At 36.3% G+C, this 19,223-nt stretch overlaps 1 protein-coding gene across 8 annotated transcripts in view; it reads right to left on the reverse strand.

Annotated features, from left to right (window-relative positions):
* Positions 1-19,223, reverse strand: part of SYT14 (synaptotagmin 14) — a 124,687-nt gene that overhangs the window by 17,012 nt on the left and 88,452 nt on the right. For all 8 annotated transcript variants that reach the window (XM_017811719.1, XM_017811723.1, XM_017811722.1 and 5 more), the window contains 2 exons: positions 14,977-15,245; positions 12,541-12,990 (listed from right to left, as the gene is read on the reverse strand). In XM_017811719.1, coding sequence (XP_017667208.1) covers positions 12,541-12,990; positions 14,977-15,245 — 719 coding nt within the window. The remainder of the gene's footprint in view (positions 1-12,540; positions 12,991-14,976; positions 15,246-19,223) is intronic.

Here is a 19,223-nt window from a genome sequence, read left to right on the forward strand (position 1 = left end):
GTGGGAATAAGTCCTGAAGTACCATGAAAGGGAAAATAAGTAGCTTCTGTGTGGTATAGCAGAGAAGGAGGAAAACAACTGAAAAATGAAATGTGTGATATTACAAAGGTACATAAGGATGGACTAGAAATATCATTCCTTTACAGCATAATCCTGAGTGGATGGGTGAAGGACAAGACTGCCTTTGTCAAGGCAAGGCAAAAGGATCTCACCAGCTGAATGGTGGGTTGAGAAGACCCAGGTGATGCTTTAGATCTGTAAGTGGATGGAAATGCAACTGACTGTACCTTAGAACTGTTGCATAGGAAGAACTGGTGCTGGATGCAAGCTTGATGAAAATCTGGAGAGAGCATCTAACTTGAATGTTTTACTGATATTTTCTAAACCAAAATACTTTGCAGGTTTGAGACAAACAAAGGAATGTTGTTTAATCCTTATTATATAATAAACTTATGCATCTACTTCCTACAAAATGCTGTGGGGACATAAGTTTAAAGACATTAAAATAAAGCAACCAAATTCACTTAAGAAAAAATCTAAACCATATTTTGTTTTCCATTTCACATTAAAAAAAACAAACTTCAACTCGTTTTGTTTCGTGCTGACCCAAACATATTTTTAAGAAATGCTTTTCAGTTACGAACTGGAAAATTCTAATTTAAGAGAAAATGAAATGTTAAGAAGGAAAATGAAGCAGTGAGGTGTGAAGCAGATTAGGAGACAAAATTACGATACTGGCTAAAAACAGTGTTAAACGATGTAAACCAAAATATACCTTCTGTGGCTATAATAAGGGAGAAAACAGAGGATTTGGGGACAACTATGTGAAAGACCTGAGAAATGAGGAAGATGAGGTTGCATTTCATCAGTTGTCTTTTGAAAGAAGACAGAAAAGCCCTATGAGGAAGAGAAGAAGAAACTGGAATCAAGGATGGTAACAGACAGCTGAGATCGAAAGTAAACTGACTTTGTGTTAAATCCATAAACTGCACTAGAGTTGGAAATAACAGCTTTATTAAAGTTTCTGTTTAGAGGGGTTTTTCCATTTACACAAGTCAGAATTCCAGAAGAGTGCTAGCAAACTCATCAAGAAAAAGCAAGTCAAGAAGTTACATATTTACCTGCTCAAAATATAAGCTTCATGATCAAGTGCAAAATTGTAAAATAGTAACACTGAAATTGCTAATTGGTACAACATGAATACAAACTTAGCTACAATGAAGCTTTCATCTCATGATAGCATTAGAATACTACCAGATGCTCTTCATCTCCATCTAGATCTGCATTCAATCTGTCTGTTAATCTATCTGTAGGCCACTTTGACACTGTTCCTTCACTGTGGGAAACTTAAGATTCAGACCAAAAGTTACTATTTGTTTGAAATCTGTCTATGTTAGTTTATTTTCATAACTCTTTTCTCTCTTCCTTTATAAACACTGTGTGTAATTTAACAAGTAGGAAAAAAAGGACTGAGGTTCCATAACAGGAAAGGCTTTTCAAGGTCAGTGAAGCACCAGAATAGCCTAGCAAGAACTGCTTTAAAACCTTATATGCAGATTTTTAAGAACTGAGTTGAACTGTCAAAATGTTGATGATCTGACCACAGTGCTAGAAACTGTCTCTTGAGATTGAGGACATTAATACTAAATCCTTAACCTATTTTTGTCGATTTAGCCATAATAAAAATACATTCTTAACAGTAAGCACAAGCAAAAAAATAAATGGCAAAGTCTATTCCAAGTAGTTGGTTCAAAGGTCGGTCTTACTACAGTAAATGAAAAAAATTCAGCTTTTCAATTTTCTAACAGAGAGCTGTGTGCAAAGGACCTAAACCTTTCCCATATACATCACGAAGTATTACTTTATTACAGTGAGTCTGATTTTATTTGACCAACACTTACAAGAATCACTGCTTTCCACTGGATTGTAACAGTAATATGTGTTATATTCTACAAAAATTTAATTACTAATTCTCCAAACTATTGTCCTTGATGACTTCTTTGCATATATTATCTAGGGAAGAAACATCTCTTTTTAAGAAATATATAATAAAAACATTCCCATTAAGCAGTCTTTGTATTTCACGTGTCCCTACTGTACAAAAGTTGTCAATCAAAAAAACCCCACTCTTCTCTCGTGCCAGTGGACATGGACACATATAATGCATTACATCAGCCTTCAACCCCTAAGAGGCATTTTCAGTAGTATTTTTCTCTGCCCTCTTACAACAGAGAGAACCATCTATTTGCATCAATGGTAATATAAGTCAAATGTATTTATTTGTCTTCCTGCACCATAATTCCATGGAAACGCAGTATTTGTTACTTACATATTCATCTCCTACTGTTATTTTTCTATACCCTGGAGTTCTGCTTATAAATTTTGTTCTTAAGCCAAATGGAGTTAATGACAGGGAATAATGTGGCCATGCTCTGAAGGCAGTTAAAAGTTCATTTTCCTCAATGCACAGGTTAAAATCATGTCTCTGTAGGCTTCCGAAACAAGAACATCTGATTCTCTTGGCTTTTCAAAATATACACAGGAAAGATGAAACCTTGCTGACAATCCTTCAGCAACAAAAATCTGATTCACAGCATGCTACTTGTCAAAATGTCTCTCTCCAATTTTAAATGTTAATGTTATACCACTAATCTCTTAAAGAACTTTTTTGCACATTACTTTTTCTACCTCTAGGTCAATACAACTGAGAGTTTAGGGAAGGAAATTTGAATCCTAGTAGGCAAAAGAGGAACTCAAGCCAGGTCTCCAACAGTTTTTAGATGAAAGTCTAAAATCTCTTTTAATCACCACCCCAGTGTTGAATCCTGAAGCTACTGTTCCCCTTTGAGGCAAAAGCTTGCTGAGGTGATGAGAGCACCCAAGCACTACACAGGCTCCAGACCAGCTCTTAGGGAGGAGAAAACCAAACCTAGAGGCTCCACATCCTTCATTAGTGGCTGCAGCACCAGGTACTTCATAAAAACATGTTTCAAAGCTAAAATACTTTTGAAAAAAATATCCAGAACGTTCCCGGGAAAGAGAACTTAAACCACCTGAAGAATTCATCCCTGAAAACACAGGGATGAAAAAGAATTAGGAATGTCAAGGTTTAAAGTCAGCTGTCCTGTACTGTAAAATTAAAAAAACCCAAATAGTTATCGGTATTTTGCTTTTAAACTAATAACCTGAACTTGCAAACACTGAAAATATAGTTTTAAGCATTTCTCAAAGATTCAAGTTTAGGAAAGCATCATTATCTATGACAGGTAATTATTTTGGTTGGTTTTTTTTTTAATAGCTTCCTTGAAGCACATTCCAATTAAGTATAATGTGAATTTTTATTTATGCACTTAACACTTTGCAGTATTACTAAATCAACTTAAATCACAAACATGAAAGTAAATATTCTAATATCTCCATTATGTGACCTGATTTTAGGAACAAAAAGTATTTATTTTGGATAGAAAGGCATGCTTTAAAAATTACCAGGACTTCTTAGTCAACAATTCCAATTTAGGATCTTTAGCAAATAAATACATTCAATATTGGTATTCATGTCAAATATGGGTTGTCTTGTTTATTAAACTACTATTAATGTAGTTGAAAATCAGACTATCTGAAGTGATAATATTCATATTTCTCATCAAAAGCTTCTGTTCTACCCTGTTTTTGACTCTCAAGAGAAAAAAGTTTTATGGATGCAGAATTCTACAAAACATATTGTTTTCCCACAGATGGAACACTGAAAAATTGAGATCAAAGCAAAATTAATATTTTTTTTATTTGCCTGATTCAAGGGATTAAAACCTTAAAAATTCTATGCACAGCTTTAATTTAGCAGAGATACTATAATGCACAGAGTTATCAAACTATCCTTAGCTATCCTTAGGCACGACAGCACCCAAAATGCCATTTTAAAATAATTTAAAATTAATTAATTTTAATAAAAAATAAAATCTTTGTGGGTCTTCTAGTAAGAATACTATATTATTAAAATCAGGTTTGGTTTCAAACTTTAAGATACAATAATTTAGTCATAAAATTAAACTAAAATTTATATATTCTTAATAGTGGCAAATCAACATTCAACTTTTCTGAAAGATTTTGAACAAGTTCACGGAGAGATTTCTGTGTTGCTTTTCCTATTTCATGAGAATTTGCTATTAGTACTTTAAGTCTACATGTTTTTAAAATTATCAGCTCTGCAGAACAAAACATTAATTCTCTACCAAAAGGGAAACACTCAGAAATTTTCTATAACTTCTATTAGCCTGCATTTAAATTACACCTTTGGCTTCCTTGCCAGATGACAAAAGGTCACCAAGTTGTTCCACAGACATAATGGGCTTGAAATTTGCAGAGCAAATCCGAGTAGCAGTGGAGGCAACTGGAAATGAACGTACAATGGAATTTACAGCACTTGCAAAGTGCTGTTTTCACATTGCAGAAGTCTACCAGCTTTTTATACAGCCATGGGCCGGGAGGAAAAGAGGCAAAAGGCCTTTTGTTATTGAATTCTGTTTTCTGAGATAAGACACGTAGCATAAAGAAAGATTGAAGCACTAAAAGCTGTCAGATGTTTGTGTTAGCAATTTAGTTCAGAACATCTGACACAAAATGCAGACATTTTACCTGCACTCCTGATGAAGCTATCCTAACAGCTCCTACCCGGGCTCACTCACACCTCCCCCTCTCTTTACTCCCTGTCACCCATATAAGAACATGGAGATGTTACTGTGGGACAGCTTCCAAGACTAGAGACTTCTTTAAATGACAATGCTCTGTCCAGATGCAGTTAGTCTATGCTCATTGAGGAGATCAATGGCAAATAATTTCATTTTTCTCTTTTTTTCTCTTGATTACACCCTTCAGACTGGGAAAAGAGAACGATTCAGTGATCAAACATTAAGCACAATTTATGAGTAATCAATCTATGGATTAGTATTTGATTGCATAAACATACATGCAATTGTTTTTCACAATGAACAAATCTGTAACATTACAAGTAAGTGCATTTGTCAGTTATTGTCAGTATTTGCGATTACACAGTTCACCCAGCTCTGGTTTAACCTCCTAGTGGTACCCCTTTAGATTTGTTCAGGTCACATTTAATCCCATGATCAGAGGACCACCAGGTGTTTGCAGTTGGAAGGGATGTGCTTCAGTTTTCAGAGCTATCATACACATCACAAAGAAGCAAAGAGATAAGCTGGGTTCTCCCAGGGCCAGCTGACAGCTGATTAAGCCCAACAGAAAGGCAGGAGCTGTGAAAGACTCAGCTCAAGGTCAAACAATATGGAAGCCAAACCAGACAAGATGTTGACACCCTAAGACTAAAAGGAACCCTCGCTAAAGGCACCCTATGAACAGAAATGCTTATCTGATACCAAATACAGGCTGCTTGAATATACAAAAAAAGTGATTGCCTCAAGATGCTCAAGTCTGAAATGAAAAATGCTAATGATGAAGACTTACACTGCAAAGCCCAGGAGAAGAATAAGAATCACTGAGCAAGTAAGCTAAAAACTAAACTTGAAAGTTTCATAAACACATACATCATGAATTTGCAGGCTAGGTGACTTCATCTGTTTGTGCAACACCTCTGATTAGGGTTTCCCTCAATGGAAATAAATTGAAGGAAAACAGTGCACGTGCTTTTGCTGAAAGGTACTCGAACCTGCAAACAGAACTGATTCTGTGCTTTGACTTTTTCTAGTTTTCTTGAAAAACAGCAGCAAAAGTGAGAAGGCATTTGTGTGTACACATACATGCAAACAAGAGCGAATTAAAATTATAAGAAAACAAAATATTACAGAATTCAGTATTTCTAAGAAAAACAAATTTCACTTAGACAGATAGGTTAAAGCGTACCTCCACTGAAAGAGTGGAGTTCTTGAGGAAGATTTAAGCAGCAGCTCCATAGTCTTCAAAAGTGGAAATTTCACGTGAGTGACAACCTTGATAATCTTTACTTGTAACTTCTAAAAAGTCACTTCTGGGAAATTTACAGCACGATTATTTTCCTTACTGCTGCTTGAAATTGCAATCCAGGTTGGGAGACCAGACTTCTGCTAAAGGGAGTGACAGTCTGAGAATCTCAGTTACTTGACTTTTTTAGTTTTATGTATTGATAAGCTTTCTCCATTTTATTTTTTTAAAGATGATCAAATCTACACATAGAATTCCAGATAATATGTTTGTCACTGAACGGACTGGCTTTTCTGAGTAAATAAGAGTATTGCTCAGGAGGATTACTTTGATTTAATCTAGAACAGTCATGCACAGCCTGTCATTTGACTGGGGGCATTTTAGAGGCTGAAAAGCATCATCATGCACTCAAAATAGTAATATCATATCCGAAACATAGTTTCCATTATTTGCTGATGCAAATATCAAAGACTGTGGGGACCAAACTGAGTATATAACTTTCTTGACACAAGTCATTGATTAAAGGCAAAAGATATCAGTTTTAAAATTGTTATTTTACTCTGTTTGTGACCAACTGATGATTTTGACAACTAGAAGAAATTCTTTGCACTGCTGACTTCAAAAAATTCTCTCAGTATCCTACATTCAGGGTTATGGTAATAGATCTGGTTACCAATGTAGGAACTTGCTCCCCATCTGGATGACAGCAAGGCAGCTGAAAGTTAACGTTAAATTCAAGTTCTGGTTTTGATAATGTGTTGAAGAAAGCCTCTGGTGTTCCATCAACCTAGCACCACCACCACATTTACCATTAAACCATGTTCTCAAATGCCATATCCACAGATTTCTCGAGCACTTCCAGTGATAGTAACTCCACCACATCCCTGGGCACTCTGTTCAAATGCTCTACAATCCTTTCTGTGAAATTTTTATCCTAATATGTAATCTAAACCTCCCCCGGTGCAACTCGAGGCCATTTCCTCTTGTCCTGTCACTTGTTCCCTGGTAGGAGAGACTGATTCTCCCCTCACTGCAACCTCCTTTCCTGTAGTTTAGAGAGTGACAAGGTCCCCACTGAGCCTCCTTTTCTGCAGACTAAACAACCCCAGCTCCCTCAGCCACTCCTCATAAGCCTTATGCTCCAGACCCCTCATCAGGATTTCCCTGTTTTAATTAAAAACATATGGAGAATAAGACTAAGACATATTCCTTCACAGTTTTCAGGTACTTGCCAATTTTTTTAACCCTATCCCTGACACTGAGAAAACAATAACTGCTGCTTGCTGATACTGCCATGAAATGTTGCACAAGCAGCCAAACACAGGGAGAATGCTTCATTTGCCAAGTACTGTCAAGTTCTCCCGCAGCCTCACTATCATGATAACCATTTTCTCGTCACCTAATGACTTTCTTAAAAGAAATCACAAGTAATCTTTCTACTTGTGTCAAAGGATCAATTCTAATCTTCCATGTTTTACACCAGTAACTCAAACGAATTGAGCAAGTTATTCCTGAGATAAGAATGTGCTCAGAGTTTAAAGATAATTGTCCCTTACTTTGAGGGACACAATTTTTACAAGGTAACTGAAAGCATTTTTCACCATCACATAGTAACTCTTCCTTTTGGGTAGAACTCTAGTTAAAACCCTAAGAAGAAAATATTTGGGTTTTTTTTTTTCTTTTTCTAGGTAAGTCTTAGTAATTTTTTTTAATAGCAGCTTTAAATATCATACTGGTATTTAATAAAGCTCTGTTTATACACGTGAATTTTGGTATCTAGCTTTCAAAATACAATCCTGGATAGACTATGCCGTAAGAACACAGTAACAGAGTCATCAGTAGTGACTTTTATACTTTTAAGAGTTTGCACAAAGCCTGACAGCTTGACTCTATAATGGACAAGAATTCCCAGGAAAGAAATGCCACTCTGAAAGCTTTTATTCCTGAAAAGATGATGAACTGATAAACATCCATTAAAAAGAATACTGAAGATATGCCACGCATAAAGGGCAACATGAAACATTGTGCCTTAATCATCATGCACAAACCAATGTACACTAGCTGATTAACCACTGTCCTCATAGAGGAGCCAGTGCATGTGTGTGTGCAAGAGTGAGCATCTTCATATGCTGCAAGCATAAATGCCTTCACTCAAAAAACCTGCAATTAAAATAATTATCCAGACGCTCTGGGTATTTATACTAAAGATATACAAAAATAATCTTTTAAGCACATACGACTGCCAACACCATTCATTCTTTGTTATGGAGATCACACCTGGGAGTTCAATGTTAGAGAATGCTACAGACAGAAAGAAAAATAAACTGAATTCTCCCCAGCAAACACTTTGTAAATTGACGATACATAATGAATAATTACTACATTTGCTTAGCAGGAAGAGGTATGTTTTGGTTGCCCAGATGGTATTTCCCAAATCAATCACAAAATAAAAACCATGATTGATTGTTGTTATTCTACACCAAAAAGCAACCTATGGGACGGATTACGTTTGTTTCTTTGATCTTTTCCAAACAGATTTCACTCAATAAACTGCTTATATGTCTTTATAAGCACATTATACTGGAGGCTGTTGTTTACTGTCAGGAAAATTTTTGGGGGTGAGAAGAATGAAGAGCAACTAAAAACAGGTCCACAGGGATTTCCTGAAGATAAATAAACAAAATTTCTAAACTCCAAGACGGGTCAACACAAATTTGTCTACCGTTGTACTAAAAGGAAAATTTATCTGAAAGCATCAACAAAGATCTTCCTACACAAGCTCTACTCTGACAAAACCACAACGTAAATATTAAACTTTTGATGCAATGGACAATTTCTATCAAATCTGAAAGGAACACAGTTTAAGGTAACAGTGACAACTGCATTCTGCCTAGCTCATATTGGTTCCATTGCTTCCTCTTTACTCAAATATATGCTGAACTTGGAAGGAAACATGTGATAAATAAGGGGGCTGAGGAGGAACTCCCTGTTACGTGGGAGAACTGCAGCAATACAGGACTGTTAAATGGCAACAGGACTGGGGATAATAGCTGCTAATGCAAGACATACACAATGTAGGAAGATGATGAACAGGGTGAAAACTTGGGTGAAAAAGATATTTTGTGAATATATTTGTAAATTTGGAGTCATGTGTAGCTTTGAAACCTATTTAAGGAACATAACAGTATCACGTTCCCACCACGACGTACACTGGTTCACATTTTAACTACAACCAGAGACTTGCAGGCCCCAGTCATGTGAGTGTGTCACTATGTCTGAAGGCACTGAACTTGCTGATCTACCTTTAACCACATTCCCCGGTGTATAGCTTTAAGACATCACTGAAAAAAACCTGAACTTCACAGGATACAAAGTGTTCTTACACAATCAGAAGGCAGATGATTAGCTAATAAAATACATTACTGTAATATCAGGCACAGACAGAAGCAAATAAAATATATTTCTGCAGAAGAGATTAGCATAGATGTTTCAATGGATTAGGGACTTTCAGTGACAGAAGGTATATTTAAGATATAAAATCCATATAATGAGAAGCAGTGGAAAAAATAGGACAACTGTCATCTGTCCAAGAAGTATCTTCATAAAAAAAGCTGTCAAATATAAACACTTCTCAGCAACAAAACACTCTGCAACTGAACAAGGCAAATTTAATTCAGAATGTACAATGTACCTCATCATGGATTTTAAAATTACAAATATCCTTGAGCAACTGGATATATCCCAATTGAAACAACCTTCTCCCATTAAATAACTCCTGCCTGACACTTATGATTAGTTGAACATAAATATTGTTGTTTTATTTTAGCAAAAGGACAGTTAAAAAGGAATATGACCAATGTGTATAAATACACCCAGAGGCAAACACCTGAGAAGGGTAAGAACTTACACTGGCATAAGACCAAATGGTAATAACTGAAATGAAATAACCTGATGTTTTCAGATGAAAATTCACAATTTTGTGATCAAGATGACCTGGTTGTTTCCAATAACAAAGGCTTGAAGTCAAGCGACCCAAGGATGTTCCCCATTTCCAGTCATACATCCTAAGAACACAATGAAATTTAACATTCTTGCAAAACAACTCTATGTTAAATCCTGTAAATATGCTCATTGGAAAAATATTATACTGGCTATAAATGATAAGAGAAAAATACCTGTAAAGTCAGATGTGAATGAATTTTGAAAGCTTTAAAAATTATTTACACGGTTCCAAAAGACCATGGATCCTCATTCAAGCTATCAAGACTCTGAAGGATCCTTTCCAGCAAGGAGTGGGGCTGCTTAAACCCTGTTAAAGCAACAAACTCTGGAATATACTTTAACTTCCTACCAATATTCCTTATTCCTGTTCCTTCCCTCAAAAATTGAAGAGAGAAAAATGATGACATGGCATGCCTTACCATTACAGAAAATAAATAACAGCCTTATCATCTTTGATGCCTCCTGGAATTTGTTTTAACACTCCCTGTCACAAAAAATCAAGAAAATAATATTGAAGAATAACCAGTGCACATATAGGATATACTAATCAATCACAGGCCTGGCTCCTTCATTGGCCTCTGTCACTGACTTTGGTAAATTTTATACAAGAACCTATTGAAAACACACACAAACATAACAAATACATTTAGAATATTTAATGTTTTGTTTCACGGGGTGTTTTTTTCCAAGCTGTGAAACTAGCAAACTTTGCATTAGGAAAGTTTGCACTAGGTAGGTGAACCACTTCATAGAATCACAGAATCATAGAATCAGCTGGGTTGGAAAAGACCTTCAAGATCATCAAGTCCAACCCCTGATCCAACACCACCGTGGTTACCAGATCATGGCACTAAGTGCCACATCCAGTCTCATCTTAAAAACCTCCAGGGACGGTGAATCCACCACTTCCCTGGGCAGCCCATTCCAATGCCTGATTACCCTCTCTGGAAAGAATTTCTTCCTAATATCCAACCTAAACCTCCCCTGGCACAGCTTAAGACCATGCCCTCTTGTCCTACTGCTGGTTGCCTGGGAGAAAAGACTGATGCCTACCTGGCTACAGCCTCCTTTCAGAGAGTTGTAGAGAGTGATGAGGTCTCCCCTGAGCCTCCTCTTCTCCAGGCTGAACAGCCCCAGCTCCCTCAGCCTCTCCTCATAGGACTTGTGCTCAAGTCCCTTCACCAGCCTTGTGGTTCTTCTCTGGACCTGCTCCAGGACCTCAATATCCTTCCTGAACTGAGGGGCCCAGAACTGGACACAGCACTCCAGGTGTGGCCTCACCAGTGGTGAGTACAGGGGAAGAATCACTTCCCTGGTCCTGCTGGCCACACTGTTCCTGATCCAGGCCAGGATGCCATTGGTCTTCTTGGCCACCTGGGCACACTGCTGGCTCATGTTCAACTTCCTTCATTCTTAGATTAGACTAATTTGTACTTCTTAAGGAACCATAAAAAATCTGTTCTATTGTCAGTTGATGCTCCATCAGGTCCATGTTTTAGTCTCAGCTTTTACTAATTAATATATTTTTAGTCATTAAATACAACGGCCTTTTATTTTGAGTGTCTTTTGCAATATTCATGTTCAACAGAAATGCCATTTCAATTGAACCAAAGGTTTTTCAAAATACTGAAGAAATTAATTGCATTGTTTCACCTGAAAAAATACTTTCTTTCCCTTCTCCTCCTCCTTTTCTTTTATTGATTTTTTAACACCCCCCCCCAAAATACATACAGTGTATCATCTTTTTCCCCAAAAAGCCCATAATTAAGCACATATACAGCTCTTAAGCAATGAGCATTCAAGCACTCCTAGTCTAGGAAGCCCAGACCACAACATGACAAACATTCTCTTTCTGGACAAATGCATACTGAAATACTTAAAAAATTAAAAAGAAGATGCTAATCACTGCCAATTTAGTGATCTTCTGTGTTTATTGAAAGTGATACCTAATGTTTACCCTTTATTACTTTTGCTTTGCTTTATTAAAAATATTAAATTATTTGGGGGACAAAAAATTTTGTTCATCAGGTAAGTAGTTGTTTTTTCAGAAAAAAATCCTTTTCATTTTGAGCTACTATTCACTATTCCACTTCACATTGAATCAGAAATGAATTATTTACAAGATTCTAATCTGAAGTTATTAAAAATGGCTTTATACTCTCAAAATTCCTCTTTCCTATCTTTCTTTCTTGAAACGAAATAACCTATTGCAAGCAAGACTTAATTGCAACAGATGGAGGGCACTTGCTAGTATAGCTTCTTTTTTTTTTTCTTTTTAAATTCAAGTGCTGAGGGTAGTAAGGAACACATATACATATATATATATACATATATATATATTTGCGTTTATACATGTATTCACCACTGTACCCCTATTTGTAGACTGGAAATTTCTAAGTAATTAAAAGGAAAAATATGGGCAATTTTTGTAGGTGGAGAGTGAATGTACTTATAGAAGCTCCAAGGAAATAATTGTTGTGCTAATACAGTGCTATGGCTGTTCAAAAAAAACAAGTGGATGTGATGACTCTATAAATATACACACTATTCTTATAGAATTCAGGACACTGTATATCACTGCATTCTTATTCTGCCTCATTTAATACTCACAGACAGACTGTAAGAAGGTTCCAGTATCACTGGCACTGACATCTTCCCTTGAAGATTCAATTTTGTTAAGTAAAAAATCTTTTCTCCCACAATCCTCTCTTTTTTCATGCGACGTACGCTGTACAGTCTAAAGCGAACTGCATAATTCCCAATCATCTCAGACTCAACGTGATTAAATTTGAATGTCTCTGTGAAGACAGGGCATGGTCCCCGCTGGATGCTGGTTTTTGCTCTCTGCTTCTTTATAGGGAGAAGAACTAGGTGTACTTGCCACGAGCTTCCACCTGTCCTGCTGTATGTGGGAATGTCTGTGACAGCTGTCACTGTCACCAAAAGCTTCTGTTCCTGTGAGTCATAGTCAAAAGTCACATCCAGTGTGCCATATTTAGCTACTGGCTCAGGATCAAAAGGTTTAGGAAGCTGTGAAGATGATCCTCGAGCTGACATATCCTGAAGAAGAAGAAGAAAAAAAGTCATTTATTTATTTATTTATTGTATTCTATTATTAAATCTAGTGTGGAAATACATAGCTTTCTTGAGACAATATGAAGGCACTATGATCCTTTTGTTCATTTCATAAACAAGGTTATCAAACACCAAAAGCCCAAGGAGAGGGCTGAGTAGCAGACAAGAAGAAATCAAAAGACTTCACCTGGCCGATACCACCAAAAGCCAGGAGCCAATCAGACAGAGCTCAGACTGAATTAGGCTGTATTGATGATCTCTTCTTCTGTGCCCACATGTTAGAATGTATATACATATGTTAAAAGACAGAACTACCTTATTTCAGTGTGAGTATACACACATTTTTAAGGTAATATATTACAGTGTTTGAAGAGCTGGCTAATGACTGAGAGCACAGTGAGATACCAGCAAAGAATATAGGAATTACAAACCTGCTTGCATGTGCAGCTCCTGCTGCAGTCCACATGAGTTGTATGAATATGCCAAAAATTATCAGAGAATCACAGAACACCTTGGGTTGGAAGGGACCTTAAAGATCATCTAGTTCCAAACCCCCTGCCATGGGCAGGGATGTCACTATCATGGCTTTATTCATGTAATTTTACCGAAACTGTGCAAGATGCATCTCTTTTGAACACACCTTCTGAACTTTCTGTAAACTGCATCAGTCCTAAAACTGTAGTTTAAACTTAAAATTCAGGTTGTTTATTGTCGCTTCAAATTTTGAACAAAATATTGATCTCCTATATTTTTACAACAGTTAGTTTGATAGTGATACTGAAATACAAAATATTTACAAGTACAGAGCGACCTACTGCTCATGCATTAAGTTGTCCCAAGTATGTAAAACAAATACATTTCAAGTGTATCTTCATATTATCAAAGATACACTTGTTCACATGAATGAATAGATGCCACAACAAAGCCTTTTGGATTAAAAAATATTCTTGTTTTAACCTGGTTGCTACATAGCTATGGGAATTCATTCCTCTAAAAGCTTCACTCTTCAAGTTTTGAGTGGCTATAAAAAAATTTGGCAGCACTCTCAGTTTTTATTGAGTATGCTTACACTAACAACTGGAGTGACACACTGGGAAGAACTAGGATTAGATTTCTTCCAGTATATCCAGGTTCAAGGACTATATGTACACACCATATCTTCATGAGCAATAAAGTTAATACAGATCACAGTTGATCATCAGATACATAAAGACAGCTCACCACTGGAGGACCTTGCAGCTGGGCCTTCCAGATCTAGTACCAACACCCCAGGTATGCAACATCAACTAACCAAAAGGTCTACTAAGGTACATCAGGATTGAGCTCTAATATGTACTTCAATACTTCAGGTAGCAACAAAAGACAAATTTGTACCAAGAGGAGCCTCTTCTGCACATGACATCACTAATTAGACTTACCCATGAATATCAGTGCAGTAACTGGTTGTTAAAGACATTTCAAGGAAATATGTGTCAGAAAAGATGATTTCTTCACAGAAAAAATACACAGATATCATCACAGTTATAGCAGAAAATAGGAAAATGAAGTGGACCAACCACTATATCATAACAACAATTAAAAGAAAAATCTTCATAGTTTGGTTTTTTTTTCATAAAAGTTGTTTTACACTATAGGGTGTTCGGTTTGAAAAGCATTTACAAAACTTTTATTTAGGTTGTTTGAAAAATTCTGTGGAAGAATTTTGACTACAGTCCTTATAGTGTGAAGAAGTTTTCTGACTGGTTTAAAAAATAATTCACACTTACTGGGAGCTTGTTTCAAAGTTAAGGTGCCATAAAGATAACTACAGTAATCTGAACAATCTGAAATACTACTGTAACAAAATATTTTTTTTTAAATTAGTGAGATGCAATATCAGTGTCCACATAACGCTGCACAGATCTTCACATTAAAAAGCCCTAAAAATTTGCACTGAATGGCACTTCAGAACACTTAACTGTTTTCATTTACCTCTGGACTAAGAACCGCTGTGCTATCACTTGGCACGTCCTCTTCGTATCCCTTGTTATGAAAGCTTTCTATTTCGTGCCCCGTGCTTCCCTCACTTGGGCACTTATATGAACATCTTGGACTGTTGCTACACTGGGAATATTCACATTTACTGTCTCCAACTTCAGAAGGCGTACAGGAAAGATGAGGAGAACCGCTGTCATCCTGGTATGGAGGCGGCTGCAGTTCATCTAGCGGAGGTGTTCTTCTCATCCTCTGTATGCAGTTTGCTGAGAATAAGTGAAAATTCTTTACTTACTTTCTGATTACTTACTGTTGAAACAGTTCTGTGGAAAATGAAAGTCTAAATGTCTGGAAAGAGTTTTTTAAAATCTATGTATGTCTTTCTTTTTACTTTACATTTCAAATCAGATGACAAACACTACAGAAAAAAAATTTGTTAAAAATGGAAATGAATTATCTCAGATGAAAGAAATTTAGATAAAAGCAAAGTTTTAAGTGTATAGTCAGAATGGATTGTGTAAACCATATAGAAATAAATATAGCACAAATATGACATGACAAAAATTCTAGGCTTGGACTTCAGTGATGCTTACCTTGCAAAAACCTTTGGATATCTTAAGTCAGATTCTGTGCAGGTGGAATGTAGACCAATTACAGAAGCAAAATGCACTCCCTAAAGCCACGATATCAAACTGATCACCTCTCATGCAGTTGCCCACCAGGGAGATATCAAATTGAACTCTGAAGACAAATAAGGTACTAATAAAGGCAGCCTTTCACACAAGTAAACTCTGCTCACTGGTGAATTTAAAAAGTGAAGCAGTGTCTCAGATCCTTTATTACTTGATAAGGACAGCTAAAGGGTCTGGAAGTTAGACTCTAGATCGAGTGGCTAAAGACAGTGGAAAAAGGATCATGAGCAATCTTGTGCTTGGGATGAATACTTGATACTGACATCTTTGCTTCTCACACTAGATAGATAGGTAGAAATGTGGTTATACATCTCCTCAGAAAATAAACCTGATACACGGCTACAGATATAGAAAGCTAATTCAAAATAATTACATTTCAAGTTTTCATCTCATATTTTACTATGCAGCATTACACAGTTGAACAGAATTGGGAAAAGACAGCAAGGTGTGCAGTAGCCGAAATAAAAGGAACATCAAGGATAGGTGATGACCTGTGTCACATTTTGTTTACATCTTCAGTAGAGGTTTTAACGAATATTTCAATGCTCCTCACACATAGAATTACCTTTTCCATAAAAATTTCAAAGCAAAAATGTTTTCTGGTGTCAGAAATTCACAGAAAAATCTACCACACAAGGAAGTTAACAAAAGTACTAACATTAGAATAACGTAAGATTTGATTTCAGATTCATCTGAGAAAGAACCTGATCTTTCCCACATAACAAAGGTGGTACGTTTTCGTTTCATCATCAAATTTTTGTATCCAGGATTGCCCTGACTGTGTCCTAAATTCTCCAACCTTTTAACTCCTTCAGAAGTAATCACCAGTTGTTCAACATATCATATAAACAGACTGAGTATGCATAAGAGTTACCTTTACGGAAAAGGCCAAGAACAGAGTCATGCGGCTCTCCTAGGAAACAAAGAGTCTTAAGCGAAAGGCTCTCTTTAGCTCTCCTTTCCTTTGGAAGGCTGGGCTGTATGTGACTGTGGCATGCTGGAACACTTCACAGCATCTAAGACTTGATGTAAAGCCCAAACCACCATGGTTTGGGTGCACACTGCCCATGGGAAGCGCTCCCAGACACACTGGCTACAGGGGAGACAATGTGCACTGCTGGGAAAGGACAGGACAGCTCATTATGGAGCATATCTACTGCACATACAAATACAGGTCTCAGAGATAATGGGGGATGCAGGGCTCTTCTCTATTTCAATGGCTCTTAACAGAACACCTCTTAGATTTAGCTAAGGGAAATGAGTAATTAAAACACTCCAACGAGATGAAACCACTGTCAGGAACCCCCTCTTCTCTGATAAGCCCATCAGAGTCAGCCTGCCATTCAGAGTGATTCCGAATTGCTGTTACAGCGTTCCTGCTCTTAGTCAGACCAGTGCCACTAACTCTTGAAACTTCAGTCCCATGGGGCTGGAAAGTGAAACAGCCAGCAGGGAATCCTATTCTCGAATTGCAGTCATCTCTCTAGCAGATAAACATAAAATCTTACCTACGAATGTCAGATAACTTTTGCCCATGAAACTAGGTTGACATGATATTAGAATCTAAACTGGTGTTTTAATAATAATACAATAATAATACCTATCCATACCATGAAAACAGGGTTTCCTTCTCATAATTTATATAATTAAATATTCTAGCAAAATCAGAGTAACATTTCTGCTCATTGTTGCTAAAAGGCAACAAACAGCATTATATGAAACAGTAGTCACCGTGCAGCCCTGAATTTGATATCTTTCTTTTCACTTGAAGTCAATTCTGCAAAGACTTTTTACCTCCTAGCTTTTGCACAGTCTAACAATATGAAAGTGTGTCCAGGTAACTATCAACACCATTATTGTCTTACATGAGTAAATAAATGACTGTGTGACTCACTTTTTTCACTTTCATGAACTCCATTACATATCCCTATGGGAAAACTCTACAGGCTGTGTGACAGAAAGAGGTGCTTTTAATGTAGGCAGGAAAGAAGTGAAGAAAATTCTTATTAACCAGATGTGATTCAAAAATCTCAGAAAAAGCTAAAGCCCTGGGGCAGGTTTTAACTAATACATTTTTGAAAGTTTAGTCTACCAAACTGAAATAGCACATACATTCTTAAAACAATGAGCTGGGATTAAAAATCTAAGGACACCTCTGTCTAAACAGGCACAAACTGGTTTTGAACAAAAGCTTTATCTGCATAAAAAGATATCAAAGTTTACAAATTAATTTTTAAAATGAAAATGTCTCATTTTAAATTATTTCCCCCTTCCCATAGTAAATGATGCAATAAAATGAATTTTTTGTTACAACTTTCTGCATATAATATATATTATATATATAATAAATATAAATATATATAAAAATTCTGAAGATTTTAATTACATTAAGATATTCTAATGACTGATGATATCAAAGACTAATGATACCAGTGAATACAGCAACACGAAATATCTGATACTGGGTATTTTCCTTAAAAATTACACAGAAGGAGCAACTAATTTCAACAATCAATCTGTCAACACAATTTTGCATATGCATCAAAGTTTAACACAAAAAATCACTGCTAGTGCCTCCTGGCCTATCACTGATTGTCTGGAGGAAAACTTTTGGAGCCGAAAGAAAAGCATGATCTGAAGTGTTTGCATATTTACCTGTCAAACCCCTGTCTAAAACATACCTTGTACCTTTCATTTAAGGCATAAACTTAAGACACAGGGACACTTGTGCATACTTTTGTACTGTGACAAAGCCAAAGAACACCCTCCAAAGACCACTGAGCGTGCCTAATAACATCTGCTGAAGAGTTACTCTTAACAAGCGAATGGTTACACTGAAAATCTAAAATTAATGGTTGAATTGTTTCTTTGCACATTTCCAGAAACACTTTCCGCTCTCAAATCAGAGAGAAAACAATTTTTGCCAATTCCCCCAATGAAATAAATAATATTAAATTACCATAACATTTTGGACTAGACAGGATGAAAAACAAGCCACCATACATCCCAAAAGTGGAAGAAAGATACAACCACAAAGAAACCAAATCGGGTTTTGAGGTTCCTACCAGAAAATGCCAGAACAGAGAAAAGACAAATAGAAAGAAAGATCTCATATCCAGCTTTTCAGCCAAAGTATGTGAAATAACTTTGCATTCTCATAATATGAGTGAAACTAAATTTGTTTAGTAACAAAGATTTGGTAAATTCTACCTTAAGAATTCAGCATATTGCTGCCAATAGGCAGATTTGAATAATCAATTTTTAAAGGGTTAGTTCCTTTAATAAAAATTTTCTTCCTTCCTTAGTAGGCTGGAAAAACACTCATATAGTGGTAATAGTAAAGGCCTTGCTTAATAGCTAAACAAATCTGAACTGTAAGTGAAACACCTGAGAAACACAAGCAGATTAGCATTTTGCTGGTACACTCAGAAATTGCAGCATGTAAACTGTCATTAGCACATTTAAGTCAAAAGTAAATAAATATCTTCTTTTTAGTACTGTTTGTTAAACAATGAAGGGTAATCTCTTTTCGTATGTCCCTTCAGGACATAC

The sequence above is a fragment of the Lepidothrix coronata genome, unplaced genomic scaffold (genome assembly GCF_001604755.1).
Source record: "Lepidothrix coronata isolate B3197 unplaced genomic scaffold, Lepidothrix_coronata-1.0 Scaffold33, whole genome shotgun sequence".
NCBI lineage: Eukaryota > Metazoa > Chordata > Aves > Passeriformes > Pipridae > Lepidothrix > Lepidothrix coronata.